We start from the raw sequence: 19620 nt of genomic DNA, 5'->3' as shown, positions 1-19620 counted from the left end.
AAAAAAAATACACCAAAGGGAAGAAGGATTTCTCCTCTGAATGCTCACCTGAGCTGAAAATCACTACTGCTGAATTATTAACACCAAATGTGAGAATCAGGGCTGAAACTCAAAAATGTTTTAAGAGTTTTTTCCACTTCAGGTAGAAAGACTCGACGCTGCTGATGAATTCAGAGGAACGAATGATGTGTTTACAGTCTGACACGTGTTTGTTAAGGGGAGCGCTGCCGTGGACTGAATGCAGCCAGCCTGCTGAAAAAGCATAAATGACCACTCTTGCCTTAGGTGCTGCTCGTAAATGGGCATCTGACAACTAGCCTTCCCTGTTGATAATTCACTGCTGTCTGCGAACCAGACAGCCTCTAATTGGAATAAATGTGAAATGATCCTGGCTCTGGAGGTTCTTACATCATCCATCATCAGAGGCAAACGTCTAACAGAAATGAAAGTTTGGTATACAAGCGACTCTTCAAGCACGTTTCCTTTTACGCCTATATTGATGATGAGGACAGGCGTCACAGGAATGAAATAAAGAAATCCCAAAGTCAGACAGGACATAGTGTCTACGTGTTGTAACCCCCCCACACACACACACACACCCACACCCAACCCTGGACTCACGGTCCACTGTCCAGCGCTGAGATTTTGCAGAGCTCCGGCGGCTGCCTCCAGGGTATTGTAGTTCTGACTCTCCGTCAGCAGAGATAGGTAGAGCCTCACCACTTCTGGCTGATACAGCAGCTCAAAGCCTGCAGGGAAATACAGGGAAACACACATGGTTAGACTCCCTGGCAAGACAGACGTGCCAATTAGGCTGTGTGACGGTACCGGCAGTACAGTGCTGAGGTTTATCTCAGGCCAGAGAGTTCTTTGGCGAGGGGAGACAGGAAAGAAGCTCGTATTTAGCAGTATAAACAATGCCTCTGGTAACAGTGGACGGCATTGACAAATGCCACAAAATTTGGCTGGCAGCTTATTTTGCAAAATTTCTGTGGAAATGTACACAATTCCAAAGCATACATGGCACGGCAATGAAAGTGTCCACTTGGTTTCACAATAGGCTGCAGCACCTGTATTAAGAAACGCTGGAACGGTGCCTGGAATCTTTCCTAAAGCATTATGATCGAAAATACTTCAGTGTTATAAATGAGGAGAACACAAGGAAGAGAAATTATCGATCCGAACAAACCCAGAGTACTAGAGAGGGAGGTTTATCTCACTAGCACATAACGCATTCCACCACCGTCAATCATTAGGCCCTTCCTCTGATGGAAACGTAATTACATTATCAGCTATTAGACGGAGCAGGCACGGGGAGAGACGGAGGCGTCGGATCCTATCAAATCTAATTTATTCATCTGGGGTCTTTCTTATTTCGCACAAACAGGTTCATCGCTAAGTGCTTTACAAAGGATCAACAAGACACGAGACGATTCAATTCAAACGTAGGGATTTTTCGGAGCGGGGATGTTTCTTCTGTCAAGGTCATGTTGAGGTGTTCACATCTCTGGAGGGAGTCATACATTTTTTATGGCGGGATACATCACACCACAGGAAGGGGAGACGTCTCCTCACATTTTAATGGCTAGAGCAAAACAACTCGTTGCTCTTTTGATGATCCTGAAGGCACACTGTGCATATTCAGGTTTTATCTGACGTGGATTTTAGGAATGGTTAAGATGTTTAGCTCATACGTGGGAGAAATGGATGGCAAAAGTGAAAGTAGGTGTCTTTTGAGTAAGGAATCTAAACAGGACAAGGAGAAGTGCTTCAACAGAGGGCACAATCTGCTACTACTAGAGCTGGGTATGGCAATTTATTTAAGGTATCGACCGAAATAATCCAATACCGAGCCGTTTCAAAGCCTTTTATTCTTTTTGTACCCTGATCTGGAAAAACTGACTATGGCATGGTTTTGCCCACAGGCAGAAACTGCAAATGTTTTTCAATTTAAAGAGATACTTTACCCATTTTTAATCCAGGTCTTTGGCATGGCAATGTGGGAAATGCCTTCAGATGAACGATGTTTTGGCCGTGGAATGGAGCATTGCCGTTTTCGTGCTCCATTCCTCGGGAACTTCTGCCACGGAGACAGACCAAACAACGTTCGTCTGAACACAATGGTCACATTGCAATGACACAGACCTGGATTAAAATAGGTAAAGTATCTTTTTAAACAACGTGTTGGCCCACTACTGCAGCAGCTACAACCCATAGAGTCTGTGGTGTGGTAAACACAAGCATGATGTATTCGGTATTCGAAGGAGTTGGCAGTACAGAATTAAGCAGTTTATTAAAAGTATGAAATTAAGTTCTCTATTTGTGTCAAGACTCTCCCTGCTTGTGTATGTGTGTTCATTTTTGTCTAGGTCCGGTAGGCGTTCCCCCCAAGCTGCAGCCTGTTACGCTGATCACCTGTACCACTACTAATACCTTGAGCTGACAGGCATGCAGCGCCGGACATTTGTAGACCCTTAACTGTTTCCTGTGTTCCTGTTTCTCGTCGTCTCCTTGATCTTCCGTCGTCTCCTCGTTCCTGTTTTTCCCGTGATTGTCTTGTTATTTATATTACCTGTTTTCTCTGTAGTGTTTTGCGTTTGTCTGTTTAGTATTATTAAACGTTTTGTTTGTACTTTTACTTCGTGTCTGTGTTTGCATTGGGTCCACCCTTTTTGTTGGATATCTCTGTACCGTTCATGACAATCGGTATCACTTTAAGGGTATTGGGACTGATGCTGGTATTATCGTTATTTAAACGATACCCAGCCCTACTTAATGCCCACTGAGGCTTAACAGACTTCTGCAGTCCAGATCACAAGTTAGCGGATGCTTTGCAACAGGATCATTTCACCAGCAGCTTCCTTCTGTCCTCTACAACAGCACACAGGCATTTTCAGCTCAAAGTAAAGAAAGTATGGCCCACTGTTTCTGCCTATGTGATCTGGGACCAGAATTTCCAAGGGTCTATTTAAAAACCCCTGTATTATGTGGGCAGGGATATATAGTAGCCCCATTTAATTGATGCACAAGGGCTGACAAGGCCCTTAGTGCATTTTTTGAGTTCTTTTAGTCTGTGACTTTGGTCAAAGTGTAAAAGCATGAATCCAAATCCATAAAAGGGCATCTTAAGGTAACATCTCCTTTTTTTATGGACTTACTTTTTTCAGGAGAAGAAAAGAAACCAGTAAAAGAGGGAAGTGTGTCATTTGTGTGCTTGAGAGGTAGAACGGAAACACTCAAGCTGACATTTACGCCTCTAAATCCACATCTCACACCCGTAATTTGCCGAGAGCAGAGGCCTGGGCGCACTCTCTTATTTCCAGATTCAGACGCAGCTACATAGTTGTTAACACACTGAAAAAAGCAGGGTTTTCATCCCTGTGGTGTTTCCCCCCCACAGATGCTCCAGAATGTGTGTGGGAGGAACTGCCAGGTCGGAAGGATGTTACTGTACTCTACGTGCCGCGCGAGAAACCTTGAATTTATTTTTCAAAGAAGCAGCAGAAGCAGAAGCAGGAGCCGTCACGCACAAGACCTGGTTGTAACTATGTGCTCAAACATGAATCACATCAATAGGTTTTCTCGGGGGCGACGCAAGAGGGGAGAGTCTGCAAACTAGACACTCAGCAACATTCTGCATGCTCCTCATATTTCTGGGCCTACTGGGTGCACACTCAGCAAACGGGAGACCATCTCGCAGGCAGTCCTGTTGACAGACACTTCATCTCCCAGGCACATTCTCTCTGCACAAAATGTCAGCCATGTTCAACCTTCTTTGCCAAGTTCACCTGTGCTCTCAGACTGTGCCTTTTCGTAACAGTATTTTGTAATATAATCAGCAAATCCACATTTCCTCCATCTTGTAATTCCCGGGGTCGTGGTTTGGTAAACCAACTGAGGTGACTTATGAAATTGGTGTTTTACAAATGAAGGGCAAAAAAAAAGACATGTTCAACGAAGGAGGATGAGAATGGAGAGAAATTCACTGGGCCTTTAAACTAATTCTTTTATCCCTAATTTTTCGCTGTTGAGCCAGAGAATATCTCGGTCAGAGCTTTCACACGGTGTCCTTGACAGGGACTTAATGTCACCGTCGAAAGTCTTTCCTGAAAGCACCAGCCAGGTCCGGCTCGGTTGGCAACCGTATACTGTAGTGTTGTTGTCGTCAGTCATCTCCTGCTAGCCCTTTGGCCTGTTAGTTGTCAGTTTGTTAGGCAGAATTACAATTCAGAGGGGAGATGAGCTGTCAGTGTGATTTGATCCTGGCTTTGCTCAGGGCAACCCACGGCCCTATATTGGGAGACAGACAGAGTGCAGAAATGATGACATTTAAATACGCACATATCCAATGGTGTAGTGTGGCGTGTGTGCAAGTGCACTTCTGTTATAGTTAGCATTCCGATCCTTTACCTAAAGGTAAAGTAGACAAACCACGATAAGGACATATTTCATTACAAGTGGAAGTCCTGTATTGTGCTGCATGTAAGCAAAATGTAATTAAAGGAATTATATTCAACATGTTTTATCAACAATAAATGAAATGTGAAAGGCGTCGTTCGTAGTGGTGAACCCAGAAAAATGTCATCTGCGCCCTCCTGCATCTTAGTACAATATACATATTACATATATATAGAAAACTATATTATACGTGTTAATATTGGATTGTTACTGATGTATTAATGTTGCCTGGGTCGGGACCTTTGAATCAGCCCGCTCACCTGAGTGGACTGACTGGCATCGTGACATGAAACTATGGCTCTGATATATAGAATAAAATAACTACAGCTGTCAGATACAGGCAGTAGAGTAAAAAGTGAAATGACTTGTACCTAATTTGTATTTACGGACATTATTATGCTCCACCATTGTCACCAACCAAGTCACTGATATAAAAATATAAAAAATAATCTATAAATGAATTCATTATCATGTAACTAACGTCAGTGGCAACTCCCAGCTGTGCCCAGCGTGTTTACTTCCCCTGCTCGTAGGATGGCGTGGCAAACATCACACACAACTGTGTCCTCCGTACAAGAATCCTGCTGAGTTCTACTTCATAATTTGTGCAGCGGGACAAACACACACGCACGCACGCACGCAGGCAAGCGCACATACACACGCACACACACACACACACACACACACACACACACACACACACACACACGCACACACTAATGCATGCACAACATGCTCAGGAGATCTAAATGAGGTGAGAGGGGAGGAGCAGCAGGTTACTTTTCAAAGCAGAGGAAGACGGTGACAACTCCTACAAGTGAGGCATGGCTCAATTAGCAGCCGTGTATTGAAGAGAAGGGGCTTTGTGGTGCTGAAGTGCGTGAAAACTGGGTTAGAAACAAAGTTAAGTTGAAGTGATTGAGTGATGCTCAGTGCGGAGCTGTAGCATTATCTCGGTTCAAGTAGCTTCACTATTGGATGCAATTAAAGCAAAGGTGTAGCGGTCTGACAGGCTGGTAAATGATAATGGATTAACTGATGGGCTAGGATGGGACACACACACACTCACGCATGTATGTGATAATGAAGACTCTTCTCTCAGACGCACACACTCAAACGCCGCACATCTTCTCAGCCATCTGCCTTCCTCCAGGATAGTTGGCTGCATCCGTGCACAACTGGACACACACACACACACAACACACACAAATCCACAAACACACCAAACCCTCCCCCAGGCATGTCTAAAAGTGATGTTCATCGATCCAGTCTGCCTACAACGCATATAGGGTCTCTTCCTGCTTCTACACAAGCGCTGTACTGGCTCTATTTATTTACCGCTCTATTTCCAGCACATCGCACTTCCATGGAGTCAGAGGGACATGATGGCATATCACTTTCTACAATTCATAGGGGAGTTTACAGCGCTGTGAAAGGACTGGAGAGAGATGGAAGAAGATAAGGGGAGTGGCAGATTGGGGAAAGAAGGAAACAAACAGCAGAAAATAAATCCCTCTCATGTGTCACTTTTCTGTCGCTGTTTTCGTCTCTCATGTAGTCCGAGTCTGTGTTGCGGTAACACGCAGCCTCTGAACTTTGCACTCGTAACTTTCGGTTACTTGAAAAGCTGGTGATGTCCACACTGTAGGAACATTCTGCTACTAATTACATTGTTCATTGTCTCCACGTTGTGACATCGAAGACACGGTCATAAAAACAGAATAAAAAATACTTATAGGGCACGCTGACCACAAGGGTCACATTCTACCCCTATGAAACACATGCATAAATAAATCCGGCCATTCCAGTGGGACAGCCTGAAGTCATCAAGTCTACGGTCTTGTTCCACATCTTTAAGTTATGCACATTTAACCCTGCCGGCTCCCTGTTTATGCAAGAGTGTCTTTATATACGCAGGCACATGGGAGAGTGCCACAAGACTTTTGCACGACAGAGCCGCAGCAGGGCAGAGCCACAGCAGGGCAGAGCCACAGCAGGGCGATGGCTAAATCACTACATCATTAAAAGTATTATGCCACCGCTATAATAATGGTCGTGATTCTCTCTGGTTCATTAAAAACCCAAAAAGTGAGCGGTGGAGCCATGGAAACAAAACAAGTAAATTGGCAGGAGCCTGAGGAATGCCCTCAACACTTCGACCTTGAGTCACATAGAGTTTGCAAATAATGCTTATTTTGTTGGGCATGCTGCTTGGAGTACTTTACAGACTGTCAGTATTCCAGTGCATGGTAGATAATTATGATATATTGCATGAAAATCATCTGTAAATACAGCTGAACCAGCTCTGGAGTAGATCATTGGACCATTGAATCATTGAATGGTGTCAGGTGAGGATCCGTTAAGGTAGTAGCATACTTGTTGTTAAGAATGGATGCCAGTATCCTTGTGGACGGGTACAATTGATTTTTACTGTTGATTCTAAACTGTAAGAGTTACTAGAGGAGGTGAGAATGAGACGCATTGAGATCTGAGGGTTGTCCTTCCATTAGTATTCTGGAGATGCTTCTTAATGTCAGGCGAAAATGGAATCAGGCCCAGGTACACGATGTTAATGCTGGGTATAAATCACAGTAAAGTACACTTAATTAACTTTCAAATTCTCATCCCACTCCTCTTTCTGGTGTAATGTCTGTTGTGGTGAACCACTGTGAAAATCTGCCACGCCACTGAAAACAAACAACTCCTTTGCAAACACAATTTGACCCATGTCTTGTTCAGTCGATTTAAAACAATGCCTGTGTCTGCATTCTGAGCCGGAGGGAGAATATGTGATGGAGGTTCGCATTCCCTTTCTCTCCACAGTCCTCCCGACAGACTTGGGAGCAAAGCAGAGCCAAAACAGAGTGCACTGCCAGGCTGCAAAGGCCATTCACCCCCTGGTCACCCCTCCAGACTGACAGGGTCCAGGAGTCAAAGCTTAATTTCCCCCTCTCACACCCAGTTGGCCTCTCTGCCAGAGACTGGCATCTCTTTGGGCGGCCCCCAGGGCACCACACATTAGCATACCCACATGGTGGTTTGGCCTTAGTTTGCTCGATGTTGACAAAGAGATGCAGTAGGTGGCAACTGGCCCATCTCTTGGACAGCTACCCATCAGCTTTGTGCCACAAATGTGTCCTGGTGATGGGGTTGTTACATAGAGGAGGGGGGAAGTTGGGAGACAAAGCCTCCATCCCTCCATCTTTGCCATTTCACAACAGGGGTCCTGCTCCAGCATTACCAAAAGTCTGGTCCGTGAAAGCTCGTTTCCTACAATTTTGCACAATAGGACCCTTTTCAGTAAGCTGCCTCTGACAGGAGAGCCTCTTTCCTGTGCTGATAGGCCAGCAAGGTCCTGCTGTGGGCTTTCAGTCCAGAGAGGACACACCGGTTGCAAAAACACGCTGACAAACTGACACCAAATTGTCTGAAACTTCCAAGCACCTCTTTAACAAAGTCCATTGGCAATGCTCCATTCCTCCCTCAACACAGGGAACACAGAGCCAGTGGGTCTCTCACTTGAGCCATGGTTGTATTAGGTTTTCTGTGGCTCACTCAAGAATGTGCCTCGCAGCTATCCGGCCTCTCAGTGGATCAGCAGTGGTAATGCTCTGGTTGTTTGTTTCCAATGTTCCTCCTGCTAATGTAATAGTGTTTCAGAGCCTGAGGGGAAGGTGTTAGTTTATATTAGAATCTCTGTCAGGTGGAGATATTATTTCCCTTTGGAGGAAAAACATATTGACAAGATACAGTATGTCACTTGTTGTTGTGTGGGGTATGAAAAAGCCTTTCATAACAATTTGCCGACATTCAACAAATGGCTTTCAAAGTTAATACTGAATAATGTTTAGACAAAGGTGTCAGATATAGTACAGATCACCAGCGTCTGTGAGGTACAAGTTCTCTCTGTTTGACACTGTAACCAAGTGCTGCTAACTCCATCTTTGGCACAAGTAACAGCTGCATGTCATTGATCCAGGTGCTTTTAGTTGGAAATAATAACAAAATGGACTGAGGGGGGAAAAGTCAATTCCATCTTCAGAGCTGTGTTTACCACTTCGTTGGGCCAGTCATGTGCACTGAAATCTGAATTATGATATGTGTGACAGCACTTAGAAAGCAGCCCTGTAACCAATTTCAGTTCTGTTCAAGGTGAAGATAAAGGTATCGCTTATGATACTCAACATGACCAAGGTAAGTGTGTATCATGCATTTTTCTTTTTTGGGATTTTAGCACCAACCCTCAGTGTTAAACATGATATGAATACACTTTGTGTCAACATAGAATTCTTAATAACAACGGGAAAACTATTCTGCTTTGAATAGAAAGAATGAATAATGCATTCAATACAATTTGAAAAATCATTGTATATGATTCTGGATCTATTTTTTGCAAGAAAGCAAATTGGCACTGATATGTAAGCTGCTGACCAGTAATGCAGCACTGATTCACATTGAGAGCTGAATTTTGTATTTTGATGCCCCTTGTCTAATGACTGATTGGAAACGCTTATGCACTTGTGTGCAAGTTGTGTTGTTTGAGGGCAAAATTTGCTTTTGGTCCATATTTTAAATGTTTTGGCAAAGTCAGAGCCTTTTGCAGGCAAAATGAGTCATTTTGACCATTGGTGCCACTGTTTAGGCCTTTGCGTTAACAGTTTTAGAAAATGTGGATTTTGAGTTGACTACTGCGTCAAAGCAATAAAAAAAAACTGTAATACCCCACCTGGGAGTCTTTGTGCAAGGGTCGATACATGTACATACAGCCTAGATGTTGTGAAAGCAGCTTTAGAGCCGGTCACGATGTACAGGTTACGCACTTAGCCATGAAGCTGAAGCTGCACTCTGCCTCCTACACACTGCTCACACACACACACACACATTGCAGTTACATGTCTGGACTATGCTATTAAGGTCGGCTGCAGATGGAGAACAGATACAGAGATACTGCTGCTGTGCCGAGAACATCTATTTCTTCTGCCCGTTCCTCTTTTATCACTTTCTTCTTTCCTTTCTTGTCTTCTCCCATCATCTTTTCTTCTTTTGCCAAGCCTGCCTCTCTCATAAGCTCCACCACAAACACAAAATGCACCAGATTGTGCCAGAACAGCTCTACCAATTGATGTTGTTGTCAATATGTAGAGATGAAAGAGCACACAATGGTAGTATTAGAGTTGCTATGGAAACCCCATCTTCGTTGCCGCTAACAAATCTGTTTATTCGACGTTCATGTGAGACAGGAAAGCAACAGCAAAACAAGGAAAAGGAACTAAGTGCGTTTCAAACTGCATGTTAACTGCAAATTGGCAACCAAAGTAACTTTAAATGCATACCCTTCTCAGCTGTACCTAAAACACCCATGAATCCACTCTAGCCAAAATGCGAGCCGGAGGGCTGCAATTAGTGGCCGAGCCCTGCTTGTGTTCCGTGTAAGTTTGTGTTTAGCAGCAACAGTTCTCTTAAATGCTCAAGTGCTTCACAGCGGAGAAGCGTGTGTATCTGCGTTTGAGCGTATCGGTGTGTAGGACTCTGTGTGTTTAGGAAGAGTGCAGTGTGTTTCAGCATCACCTTGAGTGCCTGCTCTCTTTACCCAGGCAAGTCACGTCCTCATCCAGACACAAACGAAACCCAGAAACTCAGGCAACAGCAAAAGGCTGCCAGAGAGACGGGGATAGAGGGGGGAAATAGGTAGAGAGAGATAGAGATAGAGACAGAGAGAGATAGACAGAGGGAGATAGGGAGGGAGGGAGCCCACAGAGAAAAGCTGTGGAGGGTTGGACAACTTCTTCTATTTTTCCGTTTGGCCATTTTAGTTGCTCACCTGAGTCTGAAAGGCTGAAAAACAAGCTATAGCTGCCAGGGCGGTGTTGTGCTTTCACCAACTTACAGTCGATTCCCTACACGCCATATATAGCTACATCTGACAAGGATTTCCTTAAGACATTGTGCATAAACAGAGGAGGAAGAGGAAGATAATTACAGTGGAGAGAAGGACTCCAGGTAACCACGCAGGGAGCAGGGAGGGAAGTAAAAAGCCAAAGGACTAAAGAGGGGGTAGGATGGATAGAGAGAATGAGGCAATCGTGACAGAGTGGATTTGAGCTATGAATGTTGTATGGTGGATGGGACAGCTGTCTGGTAAATAGTCCACAGAGATGCATGGATCATGTCGGGGCAACAAGACCGTAATAAGAGGGAATAGAAAGGGGGGAAAAGCCATTAACTGTCTCCCAGAAGAAAAACTGATGCACTGCAGCACGAGCTACTGTAAATGATGTACTCGACAGTTTGGGATGGGGGTTTGGAGGTTGGGTGTCCAGCCTTTAGGAATAAGCCTGGATTATCCTGTGGACTGTGGTGTCTGTGTGTGTGTGTGTGTGTGTGGGCGGGGGGTTGGGGGGTTGGGGGGTAATAGCGATATGGCAGCAACTGGAAGCAGGACTGAAGACAGAGGCCTTAGAATGAAGCAGATGTGGGGTAAGGGATGTGTGTGTTTGTGTGTGTGTGTGTGTGTGTGTGGGGGGGGGTGATCAGGGCCTGGGCCTGCAGTCTGGATAATGGAAAGGAATACAGCTTAAATGCACGCACATACACAGACTACAGTTGCACTAATATCTGTTCTTGAATTAGTGGTTTAAAGCGGCTGATACAGCTCCAATTCATGGACCCATGTGGCTGAACGCAGGACCTTGTAGTTGTATTTTGTTTTTTAGAAACAATAGCTCGTGTAATTTAACAATGATGGCAAACATCTCCACGTTTATGTGACAAAATGCAGAAGAGGTGAGTGTTGATGTACAAGCTATGCACCCCAGTACTGGAGAAGAATTAGGAAAAGTCTATGATTTCTTGTTTTGGATTTGAATTACCTTTACCTTGGATTTACCTTTACCTTTAATTCAGACCATCCTGAACTCCAAGCTGGTGCACCACAGCCTGACCAGTAGTCCCTCAACAAGTGCTCCCTCTGTCTCCAGTTAAGAGTCTGCATCTGGAATGCGTGATGTCAGCTGTGACGGTGTTTGACGGTGGAGGGATTTCCTGTGTCTGGATCGGTGTCACCACCCATCTCTCATTTAACGCTCCCTCCAGCCCCCTTATCCCCCGCCCCCCCTTTGCGAAATGGCACGCTAAAGTGTGATGGATACTCTGGATTAACTCTCCCCTTGGAGGATAACGCTCTATGCTTTTCTCCTCATATAGGCACACACCAGCACACACACATAGTGGATGCTTTGGTCAATTTTCTCAAGTAATATTATCTCTCCCTGCAACGCCCTGACAAACAACAGCACCTCTAATAGCCACATAATACCACCCTCGTGGTAAAGGGCACAGTGCACTTTCCTTTATGTGTGCAAGTGGGTGAGAGAGTATCTGTGTGCGTAAATGTGTGTGCGTGACTGTTTGTGGACAGATGTGTGAATAAGGATTTGGATGTGTGTGTGTGTGAGAGTGTGTGTGTGTGTGCGTGTGCGTGTGTGCTTTTTAGAGTCAAATGAAAGGCAGTGAGGATGAGATGAGTTGCCCCCGCTGGCTTAAATGAACCCATCGTCAAATCAAACGCAAATTAAAATCCAAAATACTTGTGATTATAGGCCAGTCAAACAGATTGACTCCACCAAAAAAAGCGTTTCATGTTGAACCTCTTCCCACTCACTCTTTTCAGTCCCTTACATGAAAAGAAGCTGACATCTTTCTCCTTAGGCTTGTTATATTTCTCCTTCTTCTGCAGGAATGTTGTTAAAGCAGGCTGTGGCCATTCTGCTCTTATGCTCACTTGCTTACAAAGACTGCACAAACAGTAGTTGATGGCGCATTGGTTATAAGCATCGGTTAAATCTAGGACTGATACTGTATCTCCTGGTTGGTGGGTGATTGTTTGGGCGATATGCTCTTGTCTGATCAAACTGTCATTGGTCAGACAAGGCGCAGCTTTCAGTGGGGTTGCTATGACACGGAATATCTGCGGAAGGAAAAATGTAGGCATAAGGTATTTGCTCTTGCCCTTGCTCAGTACGAGAGGACAAATATGTATATTTACAGTCCAGGAGTATGTTATGCTAGTGGTCATATTGACAAGATATGTTACTTGTTGTTGTGTGGAGGGTTATTTCCCGACATTCAACAAATGGCATTCAAAGTTGATACTGAATAATGTTTAGACAAAGGTGTCAGATATAGTACAGATCACCAGCGTCTGAGAGGTACAAGTTCTCTCTGTTTGACACTGTAACCAAGTGCTGCTAACTCCATCTGCGGCACAAGTAACAGCTGCATGTCATTGATCCAGGTGCTTTTAGTTGGAAATAACAACAAAATGGACTGAGGGGGGAAAAGTCAATTCCATTTTCAGAGCTGTGTTTACCACTTCGTTGGGCCAGTCATGTGCACTGAAATCTGAATTATGATATGTGTGACAGCACTTGAAAGCAGCCCTGTAACCAATTTCAGTTCTGTTAAAGGTGGGGATAAAATTATCGCTTATGATACTCAACATGACCAAGGTAAGTGTGTATCCTTCATTTTTCTTTTTGGGGATTTTAGCACCAACCCTCAGTGTTAAACATGATATGAATACACTTTGTGTCAACATAGAATTCTTAATAACAACTGGAAAACTATTTTGCTTTTCAGCCAAGCCATGTAAGATGAACTTCACTGTTCGAGGTAAGTCAATACTAATGTAATGAACAAAGAGCTATAATGACCATGCACAGTGTTTTTTAACCTTCACACAATCAAACAAAACCTTAAATTAAAACTAAATCAACATTACAAACAATTCAGAGTTCAATTTACCCTTTGTCATTTGTAACGATTAAAGGGGAACACCATGTAAATAAACAATTCCAATATGTTTTTGGCCCAGGACAGTTCAATCAATAATTGTGATTATGAGCTGCTCTCTCTCTCTCTCTCTCTCTCTCTCTCTCTCTCTCTCTCTCTCTCTCTCTCTCTCTCTCTCTCTCTCTCTCTCTCTCTCTCTCTCTCTCTCTCTCAATCTCTCTCGGTAAAAAGTGACAGTGATGACTAGAAAAGAATGACAAAAGTTCAGTGCGGAATAAATGAATTAACAGAATGTATCATAGTGTAAATATGTGGCACTAATTGCAAACAATTCAACCAATATGCTAGTGGTCACACAACACTACCAGGTAGATTCGTCCCCCCCATCGACCAATCAATTGGTTGCCGATTGGGCAGAATTTCAGTCGGCCAAGACTTCCTTTGGTTCTCTACAGCCCCAGTTAAATCCCTAAAATACAAACTAAGGCATCGTGCTTGCCTGATGTAGCTGACTGATTTTATGCTCAGACTTAAACCTCAGTGGAGGAACAGTTTGATTGGATGCCTTCCAGTGCTGAACTCTTCTCTGCTCCATGTGACCCTCATTTGATTGTACGCAAGGACAGCAGTCCTTAGGGGGCATCCAGGCCCTCCTGTTTACAACAGTCTAGACTGTTTACGACCATTATTTCATCTATTGTTTACCAGTAAAAGGACGGTGGCAAATTCTGAAGGGGGACGTTTTTCCTCTTTACTAAGCCTCTGTTGTAGCTCCAGCGACGCCAGTCAGCGCACCATTAATCTGCTTTTAATTAGATTAAAGCGCCTCTCGCAGAAACAGGAAGCAGTGCTCTTGTGCCTCAAACAGGGCCAAACAGAGGCTCCAATTGGCAAGTAAGTCTCACTGCGCTTCCTCCTACTTCCCTGGAACCGTCCCTGTCTCATAATTATCACTTTGCTCGAACTGCTCAGGTTTGGGGAGATGGGGGAGGCAGATGTTATGGTTAATCAACTGAAGAGCCTGATGTCGCCGGCTTCTGTGGATTCCCAGCATCGAATCCCACACAGTAGGAAGAGGAACGCTGATCGGGGACAGCAAGTTTGTTTGGGGTATGGAAAGTTTAAAAAACTTCGAGAAACAGTTGATCACTGCTGCCATAGTGGGGAAGGGGTGCTGTTAAGTTTATGCACTGCCACAGAGGAAGTGCTGGGAATTAGAGACTCACCATTATCCTTTGCCAAACACAGGTGGATAAATGCTGCAATGCATCAACACACACACACACACAAACCCACATACTAATCTGCAAGGACCTCATTCCACTAATGATGTGTAGCGCAGCCACTCTCAACAAGACCTCCTAGGAATAACATTATTATGCAAACCTCTTTGTATTTCCAACAAAACACAAGGTGGTCCCATTTTTTTTTTTTTAAAAAGCTCCCACTCCCTTCATTTGTTATTTACTCTTTACTCCTCGCCTTATTATCACTCCTTTTCATCACTGCCTGTGTGAAACTGCTCATAAGAGGATGGTGGCTAGTTGAAGGAAGGGGGGTGGGGGGTGCAGTAGCATAAATGTCAGAAGCAAGCCGCTGGCTATCCACATAATTAGCCCATTTTCTGTGTTGTGCTTAGTTTAACTGTCAACATCAAAGGAGGGAAAATGATTGTCATGCGAGGAGTGTCGGGTTAGCCGCGGCCAGTTGAGCAGGTTCAGATGCACCCCCAACATCTGGTGTGGCGGAGCGGGATTCGGTTTTAATCTCAAGTGAGGTGGTAAGGGTGGGTTCAACATTTAACATCTAGGGCTTTTAACCTGTTGGGATATAGTAGTAACACATGACGTCATATTTTACGGACAAATACAAGACGTGCACCGTTGCACTTGTTAAGTTCTGCTGGCCATCATGGGCACTAGCTTAATGCCGCTCGCTATTGATGGTCGATCGGACGAATATGTTGGCTTTCTGCGATGCGCTGGCTTCATTGCACATTGTTTTGTTTTGGGGATTTTTTTGGGGGGTTGGGGGGTCATTTTTGTGAGTTTATTTTGCCAATTTATTAGTCTGCCTATGAAGAATGAGTAAGAGCAGTTGCTCAGCGGATCGATCTGGCTGGTTCCTTGACAAGCTAACACAGTAGCACACACCTACGTGAATACATCAGCAACTGCTGGTTGTTGTGGCCAGTTGTAGAATTTAATATATATACATATATATAACCCCCCCCCCCCCCCCACCACCACCACCACCACCAATACCACTCACTCACCCAAAGGTCACTGCACTCTCTTATTCAATGGTTGCACTGAAGGTTCATATTAGCATGACACATCCACTTAATGTCTTCCGTACAACCACATGTTTCAAAATAGCTGGAGCTGCTCTCCTCTTGTTGCTACAATGTGAGAGGGTTCACTGATTTTGTACCAATCTTAATGTCATTTTGGATATCATTCCTACTGGGCCTACTTTATGGGCTACTTACTGATGTAAAGTTAAGATCACTCTTGCTGCCTGAAACAATGAACACTATATTTACATATTTTCAACATCTAGAATGCTAGAATGCATCTCAACAATGTAATTTTCAGGACGCATGGAGTGAGTGTAAATAGGGTAATGTAACTCTGTGCCTTGACTCAAGGGCATTAATTATCTCCTGTTGCCACTTGGGGCACTCGTGTGCAAAGTTGTTCAGTGCATGAAACTGAAATACAAACAGTTTGGTTGGAAATTCCAGAGGAACATGATTACGTCTGATGCGGTGGTTCTAGGTTTTTGTTTATATTTACTTATCCTTTATTTAACTAGGAAGTCTCTCGAGATACACTATCTCTTTTTAGTCTCTGTTTGTTTGTATCCCATTTGCATCTCCATTTGAAGGTTAAGGCAGAAATGGAAGAGAAATATGAAACCAATTAGTCACTCCTCATCACACCTCGTGATAGACTGGCCTCTTTTTTTCTCCCCCTGGACGTGACGGCATCCAGTATTAAAAAAAAAGTATAGGCAATGAAACGCAGTGCTGTATATTGGGCATAAGGAAAGTGTAATGCTGAGAGAAATGTAAGGACTGAGGTGACAAAGAGACAGGGAGTGATACAAGGTGCCAGACAGTCTGGATCCAGCCTGTGTGGAGTGGACACTACGTGTCAAGATAGCAGCTGAGAGTGAGAGCGTATGTGTGAATGCGAATGAGCATGTGTCCATACAAGTGTTATATGTTCATATGCATGCTTTTTGTTTGTGTGCATGCTTTGTGCAAAAGACATTCCACTTGCATGCGTTCACGAGGTAGCCGTCGACATTCGGGGTCTCACTTCGCTGTGAAATGTGACGGCAGGAAGTGAGGATGAGGAGATGAAGGAGGGAAGCTACTGAGTGGTGTGTTCATTCTGAACAAAAGGGTAAGTGATTCACCGGAGTGGTCAAGAGGCTGCAAGCTAGCAAGAACTCAGCAAGGCCAAGAGTCAGCTAGTTCACTATCTGGGTGTTGAATTCCACAGCTATGAGAATGGAGAGCGCCTACATAAGAAGGCTGCTTGGAATACGAGATGGAGGGTAAATTATTCATGACTCTGCTTTAACTTGGGGGTGCAAAGTCGCATAGCAGGCCAAAACTTCCCATCCCATTGGAATTGGGGTACTCTGAAGCAGACTTGGCAGCGTTAATGACGCAAAGATGATCTTGAAAAATGGATGTGATTGAACATATTTGCTCACTGCGGCAGGATGTTTGTCGTGCCTTTAGGCAAGACGATTGTGGGTTTTTTTGCGCGGCTTACGAGTCGAAGAGATATTGCAGTGAGGATTCGAAGAATTGAATTCATGCCACAGAGCCATTAAGTGAAATATTTCTCCTCCACAACAGCAGAGACAAACAATGAAAGTGGAGCTCCGTTTTCCTTAATTCAATCGAGCCTGTGACTTTACAGACATCAGAGCTGAGATGCATCTGAGACGGAGATGACTCCGATAGCAAAACAGTCAGTGTTCATTACTACAAATAAAGACCTCCAGTGGGATGATATGAAAGAGGGTTATACAATGCAATACATAACAGCTCTCACTAGTGTTGTCAACGCCAAGACCTCTCCACATATTAAACGCTCAGCTTGCAAGACAAAGTAGTAAGACGCGTTACACAGTTGTCGTCTTGGTAAACGCTGCCGTTTTATCAATTGCTCAGAGTGTGCGAGGCAAGGGGAGTAAAACAAATCTCGCAGGGATGGAGAGAGCACTGAAGTGGCAGAGAGCAAGAGAAATGAGAAGTGGTACGAGAAGTAAAAGGAGAAAGAGAGAGCGAGAGGGCAAAGGCAAGGAAGGGACTGATGCTTTTCAAACACAAGACCTTTATTGCTTCGACTGATCGCCCTTGTTGTCAGATATGACTAATTGGAACTACTTACTGCAGTTGAGATCAATCAGCCTCACTGGAAACAACAAGCACTTTGACAAAAAGATTCATCATGGAGGGAATAAGCTCTGCCAAAGGAAACAGCCTTCACCCACAAGTTCCAATTATTTCCTCATATAAGAAATATACTTGTGGTGCCGGCCAAGAGGAAAAAGGCAATGGCCACCACTGAATGTATGCATACTTTTGATTAACATCACTATGAATCCGCATCAAGGGAAGGTTGATATATGAACTAAATGTGGTCTGAGAGGAACCTCACTACCAACAGCTCTTAGGGCGCACTCACACTGTCCGTCCGTACCCTGCCCCGTGCTTTAGGGTACTAGTCCCCCCCCTCCCTCTCACCCCTCACGCTGTAACACGTCACACGCATTGATGACGTCATCACGATGAGTCGCTTTGTTTACAAATCTTTCCATAAACCTCAGAGTTTTTGTGCGTCTTGTCGACTGTTTTTGAATATTTTCATCCGACCAAATCTGCAGTAAACACTCCACCTCCGCATCACACCAACGTGAACCTTTCGCCGCCATTGTTTTATATGTCCACGCATGGTCCGTCCTTTTTTTTCTATGTCTGAACAGACACATATAAAATGATGTCAGAGCCGCCGTAGGCCTCGTGCTCATGCTCGTTAATGTGCAAACATGCCTACAAAAGCCATTCTCTCCCAAACGGTCTGTGGCCGGCAAGCAGGCCGCAGCTAGGCGCGCTACGGTTGCACTCACACTATAAGCAAGAAGCAATCGAGCCGAGGCACGGATTATTTCAAGTAATGTGAGTGCAGGTGGGCCTGGGCCGCAGGGGAAGAGGGAGGGGGGACAATCACGCCAAAGCACGGCACAGATCATCTGGTCCAAGTGTGAGCGCGTCCTTAGTGTCAACAGGATCTGAGCACTTGCATTCATTTACTTTGGTCGCTGGAGCTCATTGAAAACCCACCCATATGCTCAGAAAGGCTGTGAGGCTCTTCTTGCTCTGCTGCATTGTGACACCGCTCTGACAATTCAGTGAAGAGAGACGAGCGTAGGAGAGAGCAAATGCAGGGAGGAGCTGAGGGAAGAGATGAAGGCTGCATAAAAGGTAAAAGCTAATTAATTTGAGAAACCGTTTTTCTCTCAAGACAGCCAACAACTGTTTCTGTATTCTCTCAACCTCCTCCTCATCATCATTTTTAGTTATTGAAGCTTTTTTTAAAAACTTCTCCACTCTCCACTCTACACATCACACCCCCCCTTCTCTCCCCTCAACCCTCACCTGACCTTTCTCCAATCTAAAGGTTTACGCTGTGGTTTCAATTAACTGCTGTGAAAATGCTTCATCGTCTCAGGAGCTGCTGCACTCAGTGGCTCTTTAATGAAATGCCTCTTTTCACACTTCTTAATTACTTTTGTTACAGCCACCCCCCGCTCTTTCTCTGCCTCTGTTCTGGGCGGCGTGAATAATGGACTTCTATACTGATGTAATGAATGTGCCTGCGACAGGTCCCCTTTCTGGTGCAACTACACGCACAACATAACTCACTTAATTGATTTGGGGTCGACAGAGTGGCCAAATAATCAACTAAAAAGATGAATCTCAACAAGTGAGAATCTGACAAGACAAGTTCACTAAAAACCCAGCATTGAATTTTGAGATTTTGAGTATAAAGAGTGCCAAAGAGCAAGTATGGATGTTTGGCTAATAAAAAATAGACATGTCTATTTTTTTTTGGCTCCGTCTGCATCGCTGTCTGGGTTAGTGCTTTTGACCTTTAGTCACGCTGATATTGGACTTTTACTTTGAAAAGAAAGGTATTTTATTCTTTAGTATCTGCAGTGTCTGACCAACATCCCTCATACCTAAATGACAAGACATTGTTTTCAGTTTCCTCTCAAACTAACACTACTTGGTTAAGATTAGGGTAAAAATACAATGATCACGTCCACAGTGCTAAAATCAGTTGT

The 19620-nt window shown here is 44.3% G+C and overlaps 1 protein-coding gene across 9 annotated transcripts in view; it reads right to left on the bottom strand.

Moving 5' to 3' along the window:
• Positions 1 to 19620, bottom strand: part of arvcfb (ARVCF delta catenin family member b) — a 236889-nt gene that overhangs the window by 17883 nt on the left and 199386 nt on the right. For all 9 annotated transcript variants that reach the window (XM_083912103.1, XM_083912100.1, XM_083912104.1 and 6 more), the window contains one exon: positions 622 to 749. In XM_083912103.1, coding sequence (XP_083768229.1) covers positions 622 to 749 — 128 coding nt within the window. The remainder of the gene's footprint in view (positions 1 to 621; positions 750 to 19620) is intronic.

The sequence above is a fragment of the Echiichthys vipera genome, assembly GCF_963691815.1.
Source record: "Echiichthys vipera genome assembly, chromosome: 4".
Taxonomy (NCBI): Eukaryota; Metazoa; Chordata; class Actinopteri; order Perciformes; family Trachinidae; genus Echiichthys; species Echiichthys vipera.
Note: the sequence above shows the minus strand (reverse complement) of the source record. Positions and strands in the feature narration are given on the sequence as shown.